Source organism: Schistocerca cancellata, chromosome 2 (genome assembly GCF_023864275.1).
Source record: "Schistocerca cancellata isolate TAMUIC-IGC-003103 chromosome 2, iqSchCanc2.1, whole genome shotgun sequence".
NCBI lineage: Eukaryota > Metazoa > Arthropoda > Insecta > Orthoptera > Acrididae > Schistocerca > Schistocerca cancellata.
In genome coordinates, this window is record NC_064627.1 from 800,364,674 (window position 1) to 800,383,024 (window position 18,351).

An 18,351-nucleotide genomic window follows, 5' to 3' on the forward strand; every position below is an offset into this window, starting at 1 on the left:
CAGTAAAACTTCACTAATCTTGGAGATTTTGTGTTCTTTTAAATTTGGAATGCATTTTTCATTGCTTCTGCAACAGTGTTCTGACCTGTTTTATTTAGCATTAGGGATCAGTACCATCTTTTATTAATTTATTCACCCTAAGTCTCTCACCTCCAACGGTCTTGCTACAGTGGTTTCCATCAGATCACCTAAGTGAAGTGCTATCAGGCTTGGTTAGCACTTGGGTGGGTGACCACCTGTCAAGCATGTTGGCAAGCGTGGTGCACATAGCCCTTTTGAGGGAAACTGAGGAGCTACTTGATTGAGAAGTAGTGGCTCAGGTTTTGTAAACTGACACACGGCCAGGATAGCAGTGTGCTGACCACGTGCCCCTCCATATCCGCATCCAGTGACGCCTGTAGGCTGAGGATGACATGACAGCCGGTCACTACTGTTGGGACTTCGTGGCCTGTTCAGGTGGAGTTTAAGTTATTTTAGGTCTCTCAATTGGCTCAGACACTATTTTGTTGAATTCAGGGCATATCTGCTCTACACTTACATTGTCTGTTGTGAAGGAGTGGGGACTGTTTCTTAGGAAGACATCAAACAAATTTTTTGTATACTCTCTTAAATAGATATATTCTGCATTTACTTTTGGTAGATTTGTATGTTGTTGTGGTAAGTCTCATTACAAAGACCTTGTGGTCACTAATCTCTGTATCCGCCATGATGCTCCCTATTTGCTCAGGATTATTTGTTATGGAGAGGTCAAGTATGTTTTTGCAGCCTTTTACACTTAACATATGGCACAATAAAGAGTAACAGAACTTCCCCATTGCGTCACAATGATTTGTAAAATGCAGACATTACTACTAAATGCACTTCATTAATAACATGCATTTATCACTATTGTTATCTGCATTCTGCAAATCATTGTGAAGCAAATAGGAAGGGACATTGCTCATTATTGTGGCATATGTTACATTTGTCCTTGCTCCATTTGTAGACAGACGGTAAGCAAAGTGACTGCTTTTTACCTGTTTGGAAGTTCTTCATTTTTTCCTGTTGTCTAATGTTTCCTGATAAATGGCAAAGTTCAATCAAAACTCAAAGTCCTTGTAACTAAATACAACTAATTTCTGCTCTTCACACATGAAAGTTGAAGTTTACCAAAATGTTGGAGTACTGGCTTATTTTACAAGTACCACAATATCCCAGATATTCAACTCCAGCAAAGTGTTAAAGAGTCACAAACACACAACTCATGAAATTTTTGTGGTAACAGAATGGCACGACCTTCTTGCCACACAGGAATGGAGCACCAAACCAAGAATCCAAGCAAAAGTCAAGGCAAGTAATCATGTCATCGAGCAATCAAGAGTTCAAGTGTTATAAGTGTCCATACACTGCGTACTCTACCGCCTCTAGATCCCACAGCAGCTGTGACTTTCCAGAAGACAAAATGACCAAGCATTTCAATTTGACCAATGTCGGCATAATAAATTATGCGTGGACTGACAGACATTTTTCACCCATCTTTTTGAGCCCTCACAAATTATTGTATATCTGTTAGCTTTCATTGAAACAGTAAAACATATTTTGGATTTGCAGCTGAGTGTCATTTTAATCTTTACACAATATTTCAACAACTTCCGTAGTTGTCTCCATCGGGCCTCGTGCACAACTTTTGTTGCTCACTGTCTAGATTCCAACCAATCTGTGAACCATACATGCAGCATATGACCCTAGTGATTGCTTCATTGTTCCTTAAACAGTAAACCAATCAGTAGAAATTATAACTGACATAAAGGCTGTAAAAAATTAAAAAAAAATGTAAGTTAGGGAAACAACTTAAGATAATATGCATTGCCAAAAATATGTCTTAATATAACTTATCTGTGCGTTTGGGGGTGGGAGAGAGGGTTGGGAGGGAGAGAGAGAGGGGGGTGGGGGATGGATACACAGACAGACAGAACATTGAAATGTGTTCTGATGTAATTTAAGCAAACAGAGTGGTGCATCCCACACTTTCCACAAGCCAAAACTTCTATCACTGTTCTGGTTTCTTTGTGTGTCTTTTCAAGCGACTAAGTGATAGCTGATTTAATGAGCTTGATTTGCATGTAACAATGTGAGGAGTGCTGCTATAATTAATGTTGTGATGTAATGATGATGTACTCCTTACTCAATGTTGGCTTGTGGAATTCTGGAAGCCAAAAGTATGTTAGTGATTTGGTTCATTCACGAAAAGGTGCACGGAACTATTTACAAAAGTTGACAACAGAGCAGCATAGTGTTTCTTAATCAGTAACTTCTGTGGTGGAACTACTAGTACAAAATATTCAAGTGATTACCTGTTAAATTAACATGGAAGTGCAGTATGACAATGGTTTCTTTTCAGTAGAAATGTGAATTGGGTTTAACTGGTGATACAAGAGTGGAAGAGGCTAGATATTGTTAGGGAATGTGTTGCGTACTGAATGGATAATGAAAAGATGTGGTTTTGATTTCTGTTGGTATTATTTCGAAGTGATATTTTCCATCTTACAATTGAGAAACTTTAACATCTGAGAAGTATAAGTGGCATGTGTTTGTATTAGACACACAGTCAGGTTTACTTAGTAACGAAGCATGTTCTCTCTGTAAGGCTCCTTACTTGAGTCTGACTGCCATAAAAATAATTAAAATAATGTAAAAGGAGCTTTACAGTTGTTCTGCAACAGGGTGAAATGCTTTACAGTTGTCACCATGAGAGGGACAATAATTTTACAATACATGTCTTTGTTCCATAGTTCTTGTCATCTGTTCAACATAAAACATGCTACTTTCACACAGTATGTATAAACATAGCCAAAGCCTTGCAGACAAACAAAAATTATGCGAAGCGAAATGTAGTGTGAGGAGGGCTATGTGAGAGGCGTTCAATGAATTCGAAAGTAAAGTTCTATGTACTGACTTGGCAGGAAATCCTAAGAAATTTTGGTCTTATGTCAAAGCTGTAGGTAGATCAAAACAAAATGTCCAGACACTCTGTGACCAAAATGGTACTGAAACAGAGGATGACAGACTAAAGGCCGAAATACTAAATGTCTTTTTCCAAAGCTGTTTCACAGAGGAAGACTGCACTGTAGTTCCTTCTCTAGATTGTTGCACAGATGACAAAATGGTAGATATCGAAATGGACGACAGAGGGATAGAGAAACAATTAAAATTGCTCAAAAGAGGAAAGGCCGCTGGACCCGATGGGATACCAGTTCGATTTTACACAGAGTACGCGAAGGAATTTGCCCCCTTCTTGCAGCGGTGTACCGTAGGTCTCTAGAAGAGCGTAGCGTTCCAAAGGATTGGAAAAGGGCACAGGTCATCCCCGTTTTCAAGAAGGTATGTCGAACAGATGTGCAGAACTATAGACCTATATCTCTAACGTCGATCAGTTGTAGAATTTTGGAACATGTATTATGTTCGAGTATAATGACTTTTCTGGAGACTAGAAATCTACTCTGTAGGAATCAGCATGGGTTTCGAAAAAGACGATCGTGTGAAACCCAGCTCGCGCTATTCGTCCACGAGACTCAGAGGGCCATAGACATGGGTTCACAGGTAGATGCTGTGTTTCTTGACTTCCGCAAGGCATTCGATACAGTTCCCCACAGTCATTTAATGAACAAAGTAAGAGCATATGGACTATCAGACCAATTGTGTGATTGGATTGAGGAGTTCCTAGATAACAGAACGCAGCATGTCATTCTCAATGGAGAGAAGTCTTCCGAAGTAAGAGTGATTTCAGGTGTGTCGCAGGGGAGTGTCGTAGGACCGTTGCTATTCACAATATACATAAATGACCTGGTGGATGACATCGGAAGTTCACTGAGGCTTTTTGCAGATGATGCTGTGGTGTATCAAGAGGTTGTAACAATGGAAAATTGTACTGAAATGCAGGAGGATCTGCAACGAATTGACGCATGGTGCAGGGAATGGCAATTGAATCTCAATGTAGACAAGTGTAATGTGCTGCGAATACATAGAAAGATAGATCCCTTATCATTTAGCTACAAAATAGCAGGTCAGCAACTGGAAGCAGTTAATTGCATAAATTATCTGGGAGTACGCATTAGGAGTGATTTAAAATGGAATGATCATATAAAGTTGATCGTCGGTAAAGCAGATGCCAGACTGAGATTCATTGGAAGAATCCTAAGGAAATGCAATCCGAAAACAAAGGAAGTAGGTTACAGTACGCTTGTTCGCCCACTGCTTGAATACTGCTCAGCAGTGTGGGATCCGTACCAGATAGGGTTGATAGAAGATATAGAGAAGATCCAACGGAGAGCAGCGCCCTTCGTTACAGGATCATTTAGTAATCGCGAAAGCGTTATGGAGATGATAGATAAACTCCAGGGAAGACTCTGCAGGAGAGACACTCAGTAGCTTGGTACGGGCTTTTGTTAAAGTTTCGAGAACATACCTTCTCCGAAGAGTCAAGCAGTATATTGCTCCCTCCTACGTATATCTCGCAAAGAGACCATGAGGATAAAATCAGAGAGATTAGAACCCACACAGAAGCATACCGACAATCCTTCTTTCCACGAACAATACGAGACTGGAATAGAAGGGAGAACCGATAAAGGTACTCAGGGTACCCTCCGCCACACAGCGTCAGGTGGCTTGCGGAGTATGGATGTAGATGTAGATGTAGATGTGGCATACACCTGACTTTTGGAGCCCTAAATTAGCTTTCACATAACTTAGTAGAATTTTTAATTTTGTTGGAGGGCTCAATATACAGGGTGTATCGAAAAGAACCACACGATTGGGGGGGAAAAAAAATCATAACTACTATGTTATTTGAAATATGTGCATGAGAAACATACTATTGGTAAAAATGGTGTCAGGACAACAGAAAGCATATCATGTTCTACATTTTACTCAGTGCAGGTCAGCAACAGCTATTCAGTGTGATTTTCGTACCAGGTATCGTGTGAATCCTCCTACAGCACAGAGCATTAGATGATGGCATGAATATTCCGAGAAACAGGTTGTTTGTTTAAAGGCAAATTGCCAGGCCGTCCCCGAGTGTCTGACACAGTCATTGAATGTGTCCACCATAGTTTCACAAGGAGTACTCAGAAATCCATATGCCATGCAGCTCGATACCTCAACATGCCGCCGATGGGGCGTCTGGTGAGTGTTGCGTTGATATTTACAAGGGTTGAATGAAAAGTAATGCCTCCACTTCATTTATTGGGTTTGAATGGGAATATTTGAATAAATCAAATGCAGAAATAATCCTCAGAATGTGGTCTTTAATTAGCAATATTCACTTTTCCTCATAATCACCAGTCAGTTGGATACATTTCTGCCAAAAATGAACAAGTTTCCTAAAGCCATCACAGAAAAAGATGACAATCTGTTTCCACACAACCACAGTCTCACAGTTCTCTCAATGTCGTCGGGTCATAATGGTGTATCCATGTTTCGTCTCCTGTCACTATTGAATGGAGAAAGGCGTCACCTTCATTCTCGTAATGCAAGAGTTCCTGGCAAATTTCAAGTCTGTGTGCTTTCATTTCAGGAGTCAGCATCCGGGGTACCCATCATGCACAGGTCTTCCAGTAGCCAAGCAAAGCAATAATGTGAGCCATATGTTCTTGTGAAATGCTGATTGTGCTTGGAATTTCTCTGTGAGTGATACGACGATCATCCTGAATCAATCTGTCATTTTTCTTGTGAAACTCTGTGATTGCCGTCACAGGTCATCCAACTTTTTGTTTGTCATGCAGGTCACATGTTCCCACCTCAACATCTTTAAACTTACTCGACCAGCAACGCATAGTACTCACATCAACACGATCACCATAGACTGCTTTCATTCTTTGATGAATCTCCTGTGGGGTGACACCTTCTGCTGTCAAGAATTCAATAACTGCACGTTGCTTAAATCACATTGACCGACTGTCTGCGCAGGGTTCCATACTTTACACTGTAACAACACAACCGTTCAATGCTAAGGCTTCCTGCCAACTGGAGCTGTAGAGAAGATGCTATGGAACAAGTCAGTACCTGCTGCACACCAATGCTGCCAACTGTTGAAGAGTTACGAAGTTGGAGCCATTACTTTTCAGTCAACCCTTGTACATATGAAACTATACAAAATTCAACTAATGCAAGCTCTTTGTGAAAGTGATAAACAACAACATGTGGAGTTTTGTAATTTCGTTCTTGGCAATATGAAGGATGTCAGTTGTGTTCCACCGTTAGTGTTTAGTGATGAGGCAACATTCCATTTAAATGGAAAGGTGAACCATCATAATGTGAGAATATGGGGTATGTAACAACCACATGAAGTTGCACGATGTGAGAGGGACTCTCCAAAATGTAATGTGTTTTGTCAAGTTTGACAGGAAAATGTGTGTGGTCCATTTTTCTTTGCCAAAAACACTGTTACAGAAGCACATATCTCAAAATGCTTGAGAACTTCCTTTTTCCCACAGTTAGAGACTGATTTGAATGACTCCATTTACCAACAGGATGGGGCACTGTCACACTGGCATCTGGAAGTGGGGGAAGTTTTAAATCAAAGGATTACTGAACGATGGATCGGTCGGACTGTATAATATGATTCAGCCTTAGATTACTGGCCTTCAAGGTCACCGGACTGGACTGTGCATGATTATTTCTTGTGGGAGTTTATAAAAGACTCTGTTTATGTGCCTCCATTACCAGCAACAATGAATGAACTGAGACGTTGCATAACAGCAGCTGTGAATGCTGTAACTCGAGACACACTCACTGCAGTGTGGGAACAATTTGAATACTGCATTGACATATACCGTGCATGTCAAGGGGGCATATTGAACACCTATGAAAAGGTATGAAAAAAAAAAAAAACTTTTTGAGTTTCCTGTTAATAAAAAAACAATTCATTATATATGTTTATTAGTTTCAGAAATATAGACATGCCAAATTGGATGATTCTTTTTGATACACGCTGAACGTTATAAACCATATTTTTGAAGTTATACCATTTCCAGGAAGAATTTGAGAATATTCCTATCCCTCCTACCTCTCATGTCTCCAAGCACTGGTATTTTAGAACTTCACCATTTGTAACTTCCTCTTTAATATGTACATATGGTTCTAAAGTGATACTTCAAAATCTGTGCTAGTATCTTCTTTTTGTCTGTCTTCAGTTTCCCCATACATTTTTTTGCAGCTCAGTTTTACACTTTGAGAAAATGAGGTATCAATAAATGTAATTAGAGTAATAAGCTATATATTCTGCTGCACGGATGAATATCAAACATACCTTAAGATTGTGTAGTTCACCTACAGATGAATATAATAGAGGGAAACATTCCACGTGGGACAAATATATCCCCTAAGGTAAGTCCTTTTTTCCCCCTAAGGTAAGTCCTTCCACTCCCGGGATTGGAATGACTCCTTACCCTCTCCCTTAAAACCCAAATCCTTTCGTCTTTCCCTCTCCTTCCCTCTTTCCTGATGAGGCAACTGTTGGTTGCGAAAGCTAGAATTTTGTGTGTATGTTTGTGTTTGTTTGTGTGTCTATCGACGTGCCAGCACTTTCGTTTGGTAAGTCACATCATCTTTGTTTTTAGATACATTTTTCCCACCTACAGATGATATATACAATCTCTTCTTTCGGCACTACCTTATTGATTCATTTAATTTGCATTGCTAGTAATAATAAATAAAAGAATCTGAGATAATGTAAAAGTTCTAAGTTCCAGATCAATATGTTCTGTAAAGTTATGTGTGGAACACAAACACTGGAAGGAGCCAAACCACTCACATGCAGCTGAGTAGCAGACAAAGACATAAACAACATTTAAATCGTTATTGAGTTTCTGGACACTACCTTTTTTCGTAACTAACAGTCTAAAAATCATGCACATATGCTTGGCTGTATTGTCTCAGCTTGAGTGGGATGAGGGTTTGAGTGATTGAAAGAAATAGGGAGGGTAGAGAGTATGGTGGCTAGGATGGGAGGGCAGCCATACTATTTCCATAATATTGTTGTGATTAGTGAGAAGCAAATTTGAACTAGGATTTTATTACATTATTGCTGTCAGTTAGAAATTTCAAGCAGCTCTCTGTTAGACATTGCACTAAAACACTGACTGTTACTCTTAATGTATAAAAATATACAAATAGGTTTTGATGGCATTTAGGACTGTAAAATTTGTTTTCCTTTGCATTTTTCAGTGAAACAGAAGCCCCACAAAAACAAGTGGTGACTATATTGGACATACAAAATAAGTTTATTGTGTTCACTGCGCCCATAAAAGAAATACAAACAGTGCTGGCTGAGTGGGGCTCCTTCTACATTTTAGGAGCCAACAACAAGCTGTATCAGCTCATGGAGAAAGACCTTCAGTCAAAACTTGCATTACTTTTTAAGAAAAATCTATACGATGTTTCTATTAGGTAAGATACATTTAAAAATATATGAAATTACTGCTTTCCTGTGATTATCTTGATTTGCTGTGTGCACTAACCATTTAGTTACAAATTAGAATGACATAATGAGGTTAATTATGAGTCTAGAACTGATGAAGTGCTAGAGTACTGTCCATGGTGTTTCATGTTTATGTGGAAAAAATGCTGAGCTGAGCTCCAGTTGTTGCTCCAGTTGTTCCTTATTAGTTCATGTAACAGCATCATGCAATGTGTCAAGTGTGGCTTTTAGAATTCGTATTTGAAAATTTGTTTTATAAAAGATGAGGCTAGATAATATTACACTGTCATTACTTATAATTATTACTAACTTTTATGCAAGTTCAAAAATAAATATATACACAAAATATAGGAATGAAGGTACCAACTCACCAGATACACATGTGCCTGCTCCCAACCCTCCCAGCTGCTCTCAGTGTGTAAGCTAGACATATGTATTAGACTACATGCAGCTCAGTGTGCACATTGACTTATGTATTGTGAGTGTCCCCCCTACTGTGATGAGTGGTAAAAGTCACATATGAGACTGATAATCATGTATGTTGCATGCCACGTACATGGCATTTCTGTAAATAATAATCTATGAGGTCTCCTCTAGTTGTTTCAGCTACGGCATATTGTAGTTTTAATGAGGTCATGGTCCTGATCTTTCACATCTGTAACAGCAAATATTGGTTATTGGCACATGTCATCCTAGCCTCGTCATTCTTTAGCAAACATGTGGTTAGAACACCATGCCACAGCTTATGGGCAACAGGATGACAAACTATTAATCAGCTTGTCATTGATATGCATGGCTGTCTGTCACTGTCTGTCAGATAAACGACTCCTTGCATATTCAACAAAGCTGGCTATCACAGCAGTCTTCTCACATTTTCTCAGCACTAGTGGTCCACCTGCTTCAAATATGCTGTGTCTGCTGTACAAAACAATAGATATACACTCCTGGAAATTGAAATAAGAACACCGTGAATTCATTGTCCCAGGAAGGGGAAACTTTATTGACACATTCCTGGGGTCAGATACATCACATGATCACACTGACAGAACCACAGGCACATAGACACAGGCAACAGAGCATGCACAATGTCGGCACTAGTACAGTGTATATTCACCTTTCGCAGCAATGCAGGCTGCTATTCTCCCATGGAGACGATCGTAGAGATGCTGGATGTAGTCCTGTGGAACGGCTTGCCATGCCATTTCCACCTGGCGCCTCAGTTGGACCAGCGTTCGTGCTGGACGTGCAGACCGCGTGAGACGACGCTTCATCCAGTCCCAAACATGCTCAATGGGGGACAGATCCGGAGATTTTGCTGGCCAGGGTAGTGGACTTACACCTTCTAGAGCACGTTGGGTGGCACGGGATACATGCGGACGTGCATTGTCCTGTTGGAACAGCAAGTTCCCTTGCCGGTCTAGGAATGGTAGAACGATGGGTTCGATGACGGTTTGGATGTACCGTGCACTATTCAGTGTCCCCTCGACGATCACCAGTGGTGTACGGCCAGTGTAGGAGATCGCTCCCCACACCATGATGCCGGGTGTTGGCCCTGTGTGCCTCGGTCGTATGCAGTCCTGATTGTGGCGCTCACCTGCACGGCGCCAAACACGCATACGACCATCATTGGCACCAAGGCAGAAGCGACTCTCATCGCTGAAGACGACACGTCTCCATTCGTCCCTCCATTCACGCCTGTCGCGACACCACTGGAGGCGGGCTGCACGATGTTGGGGCGCGAGCGGAAGACGGCCTAACGGTGTGCGGTACCGTAGCCCAGCTTCATGGAGACGGTTGCGAATGGTCCTCGCCGATACCCCAGGAGCAACAGTGTCCCTAATTTGCTGGGAAGTGGCGGTGCGGTCCCCTACGGCACTGCGTAGGATCCTACGGTCTTGGCGTGCATCCGTGCGTCGCTGCGGTCCGGTCCCAGGTCGACGGGCACGTGCACCTTCCGCCGACCACTGGCGACAACATCGATGTACTGTGGAGATCTCACGCCCCACGTGTTGAGCAATTCGGCGGTACGTCCACCCGGCCTCCCGCATGCCCACTATACGCCCTCGCTCAAAGTCCGTCAACTGCACATACGGTTCACGTCCACGCTGTCGCGGCATGCTACCAGTGTTAAAGACTGCGCTGGAGCTCCGTATGCCACGGCAAACTGGCTGACACTGACGGCGGCAGTGCACAAATGCTGCGCAGCTAGCGCCATTCGACGGCCAACACCGCGGTTCCTGGTGTGTCCGCTGTGCCGTGCGTGTGATCATTGCTTGTACAGCCCTCTCGCAGTGTCCGGAGCAAGTATGGTGGGTCTGACACACCGGTGTCAATGTGTTCTTTTTTCCATTTCCAGGGGTGTACTACTTCTGGATTGCATGTTGTAATCTTCTGCAACACTAGTGTTATGAAACATGCTCAACTTCTTAATTACTTCTTGTTTTTACTAGTTAAAGCAGCCTTTCAGACATTTTCCTCGGTTTATGGAAAACACTTTACTAACCAAACATGAGTTTGTAAACATAATACATGTGCAATGTAACTTGATCCTTTACAAAATCAGTGATCGGAATAAAGTTCTACATCCAAATCCTCATTAACAGTGATGGCACCAAAATAGTCAATGATGAAATGAAGACCGAAATACTAAATATTTTCATCCCATGTAGGCTTTCATGGCTGGCGTCTTCATCAGTAAACACTTCCGGGCTAAGTTGCCGTGGTCAATCTGTAGAACTTCTTCTCCCTAACGTTTCATTCTCAACTACGGAGAACATCTTCCGAGGTGAGTCGACGACTGGCTGCTAGGAGCTGGGGCCGCCACTTATATGGAGATCGTAGAGGGCGCCACCGCACGTCACGTGGCATCGATGTGCAGCTATCTCTGGCTATCGTCTGTTCTCTCGATTGCAGGCAATCGATTGTCACGTGATTGATGCAGCGTCGACCGCCATATCTTGTCCAATTTTAATCCTTCTTCCTTCCGATTAAAATTGTATTGATGTTTGTGGATTTCAATTGCCTCTCTATACATACGTGTATAATAATGCGACATCCTTGCTAGCACGCTTGTCTCACCAAATTTTATTTCGTGATCTCCATCCTTAAAAACATGTTCCGCTACTGCCGATTTGTCGATGTGTCCCAAGCAACAGTTTCTTTTGTGCTCTGTCAACCGTGTATTGATGCTTCTTTTTGTAGTTCCTATGTAAACCCTGCCACAACTACACGGAATTTTATATACCCCTGGGGTGGCTAGGGGGTGACGAGTATCTTTTGTTGATCTTAGGCATTCACTAATTTTCTTAGTAGGTCTGAAAATAGTCTCCACCTGAAACTTGGATAGTACTTTCCCAATGTGATCCGTGATGTTATGGATGAACGGAAGAAATACTTTTCCAGCTGATGGTTGTTGCTGTCTCCTATTTTTAGGCATTTTTCTACTTGGGTGAAGTGCTCGGTTAATCTCGTTTTTTGTATAACCATTTTTCGCAAAAGCGATTCGTAAATGATTTAGTTCTTCTTGTAAGTAGCCTGGTTCACAAATATTATTGGCCCTATCCACTAGTGTTTTTATGACCCCCCTCTTTTGCCTAGGGTGGTGGTTTGAGTTCTTATGGAGGCAGCGATCAGTATGTGTACCTTTCCTGTAGACCTTATGGCCTAAGGTCCCATCCACCCGTTTGATAACTGATACATCCAAAAAGTTAAGTTGTCCATTCTTCTCTTTCTCCATAGTAAATTTGATCTTTGGGTTGATGCTACTTAAGTGTACCAGGAAATCATTCAAGTCTTCTTCCTCATGATTCCATATTACAAAGGTATCATCCACATACCGATACCACTTTGAGGGGCTTTTTTTGGCCGACTGCTGTGCTTGATGTTCAAAATATTCCATGAATAAATTCACAATTGCGGGGCTTAGGGGACTGCCCATGGCTACCCCATCAATCTGTTCATAAAATTCACCATTGTACTGAAAATAGGTCTAGGATAGACAGTGTTGGAACAAGGCCACTATATCAGTAGGGAACATATCGGCTATGTGAGAGAGAGCTTCATCATCTGGAACCATAGTGAACAAAGACACTATATCAAAGCTGACAAGGATGTCATTAGGACAGACAGTAATTTCCCTCAATTTCTCAATGAAGTGTAGAGAGTTTTTAATATGACTCTCAGTTTTGCTTATGTAAGGTTGTAACAAAGAGGCAGGGTGTCTGGCTAGTTCTTGGGTAGGAGCTCCAATTGCGCTGACTATTGGTCTCAAAGGAACATCAGGCTTATGTATCTTTGGTAATCCATATAATCTCGGAGGATAAGCCTCCGTTTTACAAAGATACTTTTTAACTTTTGTAGGAATGGAAGACTGTTTTATCAGACGATTGGTGGCTTTCAGCACATTCGTTGTGGGATCCTTTTTCAACTTCTTGTATGTGCTGGGTTCCAGGAGATCACTGATCTTCTTGTGATAATCCTCAGTATTCATTAAAACAGTAACATTTCCCTTGTCAGCGGCAACTATAATAACATTCTTGTCTGCATTGATCTCCCGCAATGCCTTCCTTTCCCCTTGAGACAGATTGCTGCTGGGTGACTTAGCTTTACGTAATATCCTGGAGGTTTCCATCCTAATTTCATCAGCAGAATATGATGGTAACCGACAAATTCCTGCCTCTATATTAGCAATAATTTCCAGCTCCTAGCAGCCAGTCGTCGACTCGCCTCGGAAGATGTTCTCCGTAGTTGAGAACGAAACGTTAGGGAGAAGAAGTTCTACAGATCGACCACGGCAACTTAGCCCGGAAGTGTTTACTGATGACTAAATATTTTCTTATGAAATTCCTTCACTGAGTACGACCACTGCCTCTACACTTCTGTTTGTGCACTAATCTCTGTAAGTTTCTCATTACCGTTCCTGAACAACATGTATGTATGGGAGAATATTGTGTTTTTAAAATCGTCTATGGAAATGGAATCTCACCTGAAGCTGACTGATGTGTAGTGCATAGAAACACATGAAAGAAAATAGTATTTACACTAGCCTTTGAGCTCTTGCTCTGTCTCTAACAAGAGTACACACACGCAACCACGCAGACAATCCATGCGGCCGTGGCGAAACAGAAGTTTGATTATTGAGAACGGTTGCCTGTAAACTGGAGGCAAGGAGGAAATAGTGCAGGAGTAATGTGAAGCTGGTCTTTCGACAGATGACTCAGCAGCTGCACAACAAGTGAAAGGAGTTCAAAGAATCTGGCAAAAGGTGGGGTGAGGCAGTGAGAAACATGCTAGTAGAGATTTATGATGGGGGATTGTGAGAGTGCAGGATATTCTGGGGAGACAATTTCCACCTGATCCTGGGGAGACAATTCCTACCTGTATAGTTCAGAGAAACCAGTGCATCCAAATTGCTTGCATAGTGAAGAAGTTGTTGAAGTCATTTCTGTTCTGGTGTGCAGCATATTTGGCAACTGGATGGTCAAGTTTGTGGTTGGCCATAGTTTGGCAGTGGCCATTCATGTGAGTGGATAGTGGTTTACTTACAATACCCATATAGAATGCTACCTAGTAATTGTAGTTTAGCTGAGATACAACATGGCTGCTTACACCTGTGCACCTGCCTTTTACAGGGTAGCAAATTCCTGGGCCTGGGCTGTGATACGGGGCAATGGGTGGGTAAATGGGACAGGTCTTGCAACTAGGTCGGCCACAAGGAAATGACTTGGGTGCAAGAGTAGGAGCAGAGTCGTAGTAGAGATGAACAAGGACATTCTGTACGTTGGGTGGCAGCAGAACACTACGTTGGATGATGTGGGTCAGATTTCGGATAGGCTGTCCCTCATCTCAGGGCATTACAAGAAATGCTCAGAGCCCTGGCGAAGGTGATACGGGATGTTTAGAAGATTGCTGGTCTGTGACTGCTTAACGGGCTACTTTTGTCGGAGGAGGAGATGGCAACGGATATCTGTTTATGGATGAGATGAATAGAATATTGTCTTGCAATAAAGCTTCTGGTAAGGCTATCATTACATTTCGTCAACTCTTGCTTGCCACTGCAGATGTGGCATCCTCTGGTGGTGAGGCTGTAAATCAGACACATTTTGACATGGAATGGGTGGCACCTGTCAGAGTAGATTTACTAGTGGTTGGTGCACTTGATATTAACAGATGTATTTAAGGAGCAATCTGGGAATTGGAGCTCAACTTCCAGGAGGACAGCTTGTATAGCTGGGAAGGACCAGAGGAAGATGCAGAGCTAGTTCTTTTTGCTGATGGTACAAGTATAGTAATCACACCCAACAAACAAGAATCAGCTGAGGAAATTGTAAATAATGTCTTTCAGAAAATTATTAAGTGGTTCTCTGTGAATGGGCTCTCACTAAATTTTGAGAAAACACAGTATATGCAATTTTGTACAGTAAGTGGGATAACACTATTGATAAATATAGACTATGAACAGAAGTCTGTTGCTAAGGCAGAATATTCAAAATTTCTGGGTATGTGCCTTGATGAGAAATTGAATTGGAAGAAACATATCGATGATCTGCTGAAACGGTTAGGTTCAACTACTAACACTATTAGGATTATTGCAAATTTTGGTGATAAACATATCAGTAAATTTGCCTACCGTACATATTTTTTATTCACTGCTTTCATATGGCATCATATTTTGGGATAACTCATCATCAAGAGAAAAAGTATTCATTGCACAAAAGCACGTAATCAGAATAATAGCTGGAGCCCACCCAAGATCACCTTGCAGACATTTATTTAAGGAACTCGGGATATTCACAGTACCTTTGCAATACATATACTCACTCATGAAATTTGTTGTTAATAACCCATCCCATTTCCAAAATAACAGTGAAGTGCATAGCTACAACACTAGAAGAAAGGATGATCGTCACTATTCTGGGTTAAATCTGATTGTGACACAGAAAGGGATGAATTGTGCTGCCACAAGAATCTGTGGTTATTTGCCAAATAGCATTAAAAGTCTGACAGATAGCCAATGAACATTCAAAAACAAATTAAAAGAATTTCTGAATGGCAACTCCTTCTACTCAATCGATGCATTAAAAAAAGAAAAAAAAAAAGTGTTAAGAAAACTTACGTTAAAGTGACAAGTTCCACATCATTACGAAATGTCATATCCATGATCTGTGGAACAAGTACACTCCTGGAAATGGAAAAAAGAACACATTGACACCGGTGTGTCAGACCCACCATACTTGCTCTGGACACTGCGAGAGGGCTGTACAAGCAATGATCACACGCATGGCACAGCGGACACACCAGGAACCGCGGTGTTGGCTGTCGAATGGCGCTAGCTGCGCAGCATTTGTGCAGCGCCGCCGTCAGTGTCAGCCAGTTTGCCGTGGCATACAGAGCTCCATCGCAGTCTTTAACACTGGTAGCATGCCGCGACAGCGTGGACGTGAACCGTATGTGCAGTTGACGGACTTTGAGCGAAGGCGTATAGTGGGCATGCGGGAGGCCGGGTGGACGTACCGCCGAATTGCTCAACACGTGGGGCGTGAGGTCTCCACAGTACATCGATGTTGTCGCCAGTGGTCGGCGGAAGGTGCACGTGCCCGTCGACCTGGGACCGGATCGCAGTGATGCACGGATGCACGCCAAGACCGTAGGATCCTACGCAGTGCCGTAGGGGACCGCACCGCCACTTCCCAGCAAATTAGGGACACTGTTGCTCCTGGGGTATCGGCGAGGACCATTCGCAACCGTCTCCATGAAGCTGGGCTACGGTCCCGCACACCGTTAGGCCGTCTTCCGCTCACGCCCCAATATCGTGCAGCCCGCCTCCAGTGGTGTCGCGACAGGCGTGAATGGAGGGACGAATGGAGACATGTCGTCTTCAGCGATGAGAGTCGCTTCTGCCTTGGTGCCAATGATGGTCGTATGCGTGTTTGGCGCCGTGCAGGTGAGCGCCACAATCAGGACTGCATACGACCGAGGCACACAGGGCCAACACCCGGCATCATGGTGTGGGGAGCAATCTCCTACACTGGCCGTACACCACTGGTGATCGTCGAGGGGACACTGAATAGTGCACGGTACATCCAAACCATCATCGAACCCATCGTTCTACCATTCCTAGACCGGCAAGGGAACTTGCTGTTCCAATAGGACAATGCACGTCCGCATGTATCCCGTGCCACCCAACGTGCTCTAGAAGGTGTAAGTCAACTACCCTGGCCAGCAAGATCTCCGGATCTGTCCCCCATTGAGCATGTTTGGGACTGGATGAAGCGTCGTCTCACGCGGTCTGCACGTCCAGCACGAACGCTGGTCCAACTGAGGCGCCAGATGGAAATGGCATGGCAAGCCGTTCCACAGGACTACATCCAGCATCTCTACGATCGTCTCCATGGGAGAATAGCAGCCTGCATTGCTGCGAAAGGTGGATATACACTGTACTAGTGCCGACATTGTGCATGCTCTGTTGCCTGTGTCTATGTGCCTGTGGTTCTGTCAGTGTGATCATGTGATGTATCTGACCCCAGGAATGTGTCAATAAAGTTTCCCCTTCCTGGGACAATGAATTCACGGTGTTCTTATTTCAATTTCCAGGAGTGTATTTATGTATGTATGTATGTATGTATGGATGGATGGATGGATGGATGGATGGATGGATGATGAAGTGGACTTGGGAGTAAGTGTTACAGAAATTAGTTTGGAGGTGTTGGTCAATAAAGGCTGAGGTTCATTTTGTGGAAGCATGTACCAGCCACAGTGAGATGACCAGTAAGGATACCTGGGCCGCTGGGTTTGTGGAGTAGGCAACATGTGGGAATACGAGGGATTGCTGATGTGAGGAGGAAGATCGATTCAGGTGTCAGGTTTGGGAAGCTACTGGAGATCATGTTGGACGTCTGGGATGGTTTGTAGGCAGAGATATCACAAACTAGGAAGAGACCCTGAACTACATAGATGCTACAATTCATGACCACTGTGTTAGAGCCTTTGTTTGCAGGAATGATTATAAGGTTTGGATTGGTTTTCAGGTTACAGATTGTTGTGTGTCCTGTAAGAGTGGTGTTGGATTCAGTTTGGAGGGATCTAGGAAAGGTAGCTGAGCCTGGGTTAGAAGTGGGGATTTCCTGAAAAATTGTCAGTGGATGACTGGGTGGAAGAGGAGGAAGATCATCGTTTGAGGGAGGTTGGAACTATTTTAAACAAAGTTCGGTGTGCAGTTTTGATTGGCATCTCTCAGTTCCTTCCAGGAACTTCCATCGTTGAATCTCCGAATTTTAAAAGCATCCATCCATGTGATCACTTTCTTATAGTGTCATCCATTGAGTTTTTGTGGATACTCATGTGTTGTCCTTGTGCCATCCAAGCAAACTCATAAAAAAACGCTTGATAACCTTCATGCACAGAGGACCAGATTGCAAGGAATACTGTTAAAGGTGTCTCAAAAGCTCTGTTTTTAGTACCTTTATGCTTACACAAAATTACTTGAAACTTTCACAGACTGGAATGATTTTTTAAGGATTCCATAGTTCCACATTATATGGAATTTTGTTTAATTACACATATTAAATTATTTTTGTTTTATTTGTGTGGTAGTTGGCTGTCACAGAACAGACACAATTTTCCAACAAAACTTTCTAATGTCCCACCAGTTTTCAAGAGATAGCCAACTAATAAATGTGGGATCATCATTTTACAATGCTAGATAGTGTGAGACACTACCTACTATAGTGTTATGAATAGGAGTTGTCATATTACATTTTTCATCAATCAGACCCAGTGCTATACAGGGTTTTGACTCTCAGTCGATAGTGGTAGTCAAGATCTGCCTGACTGATCATTGATCTAGTTTATAAAATGATTTGATAATCCATAATTATAAATCTTATTGGTTATAAATA

At 42.5% G+C, this 18,351-nt stretch overlaps 1 protein-coding gene across 1 annotated transcript in view; it reads left to right on the top strand.

The window, feature by feature from the left end:
• Positions 1–18,351, top strand: part of LOC126162660 (vacuolar protein sorting-associated protein 11 homolog) — a 202,161-nt gene that overhangs the window by 80,965 nt on the left and 102,845 nt on the right. Inside the window, exon 8 of the mRNA XM_049919301.1 lies at positions 8,203–8,424. Coding sequence (XP_049775258.1) covers positions 8,203–8,424 — 222 coding nt within the window. The remainder of the gene's footprint in view (positions 1–8,202; positions 8,425–18,351) is intronic.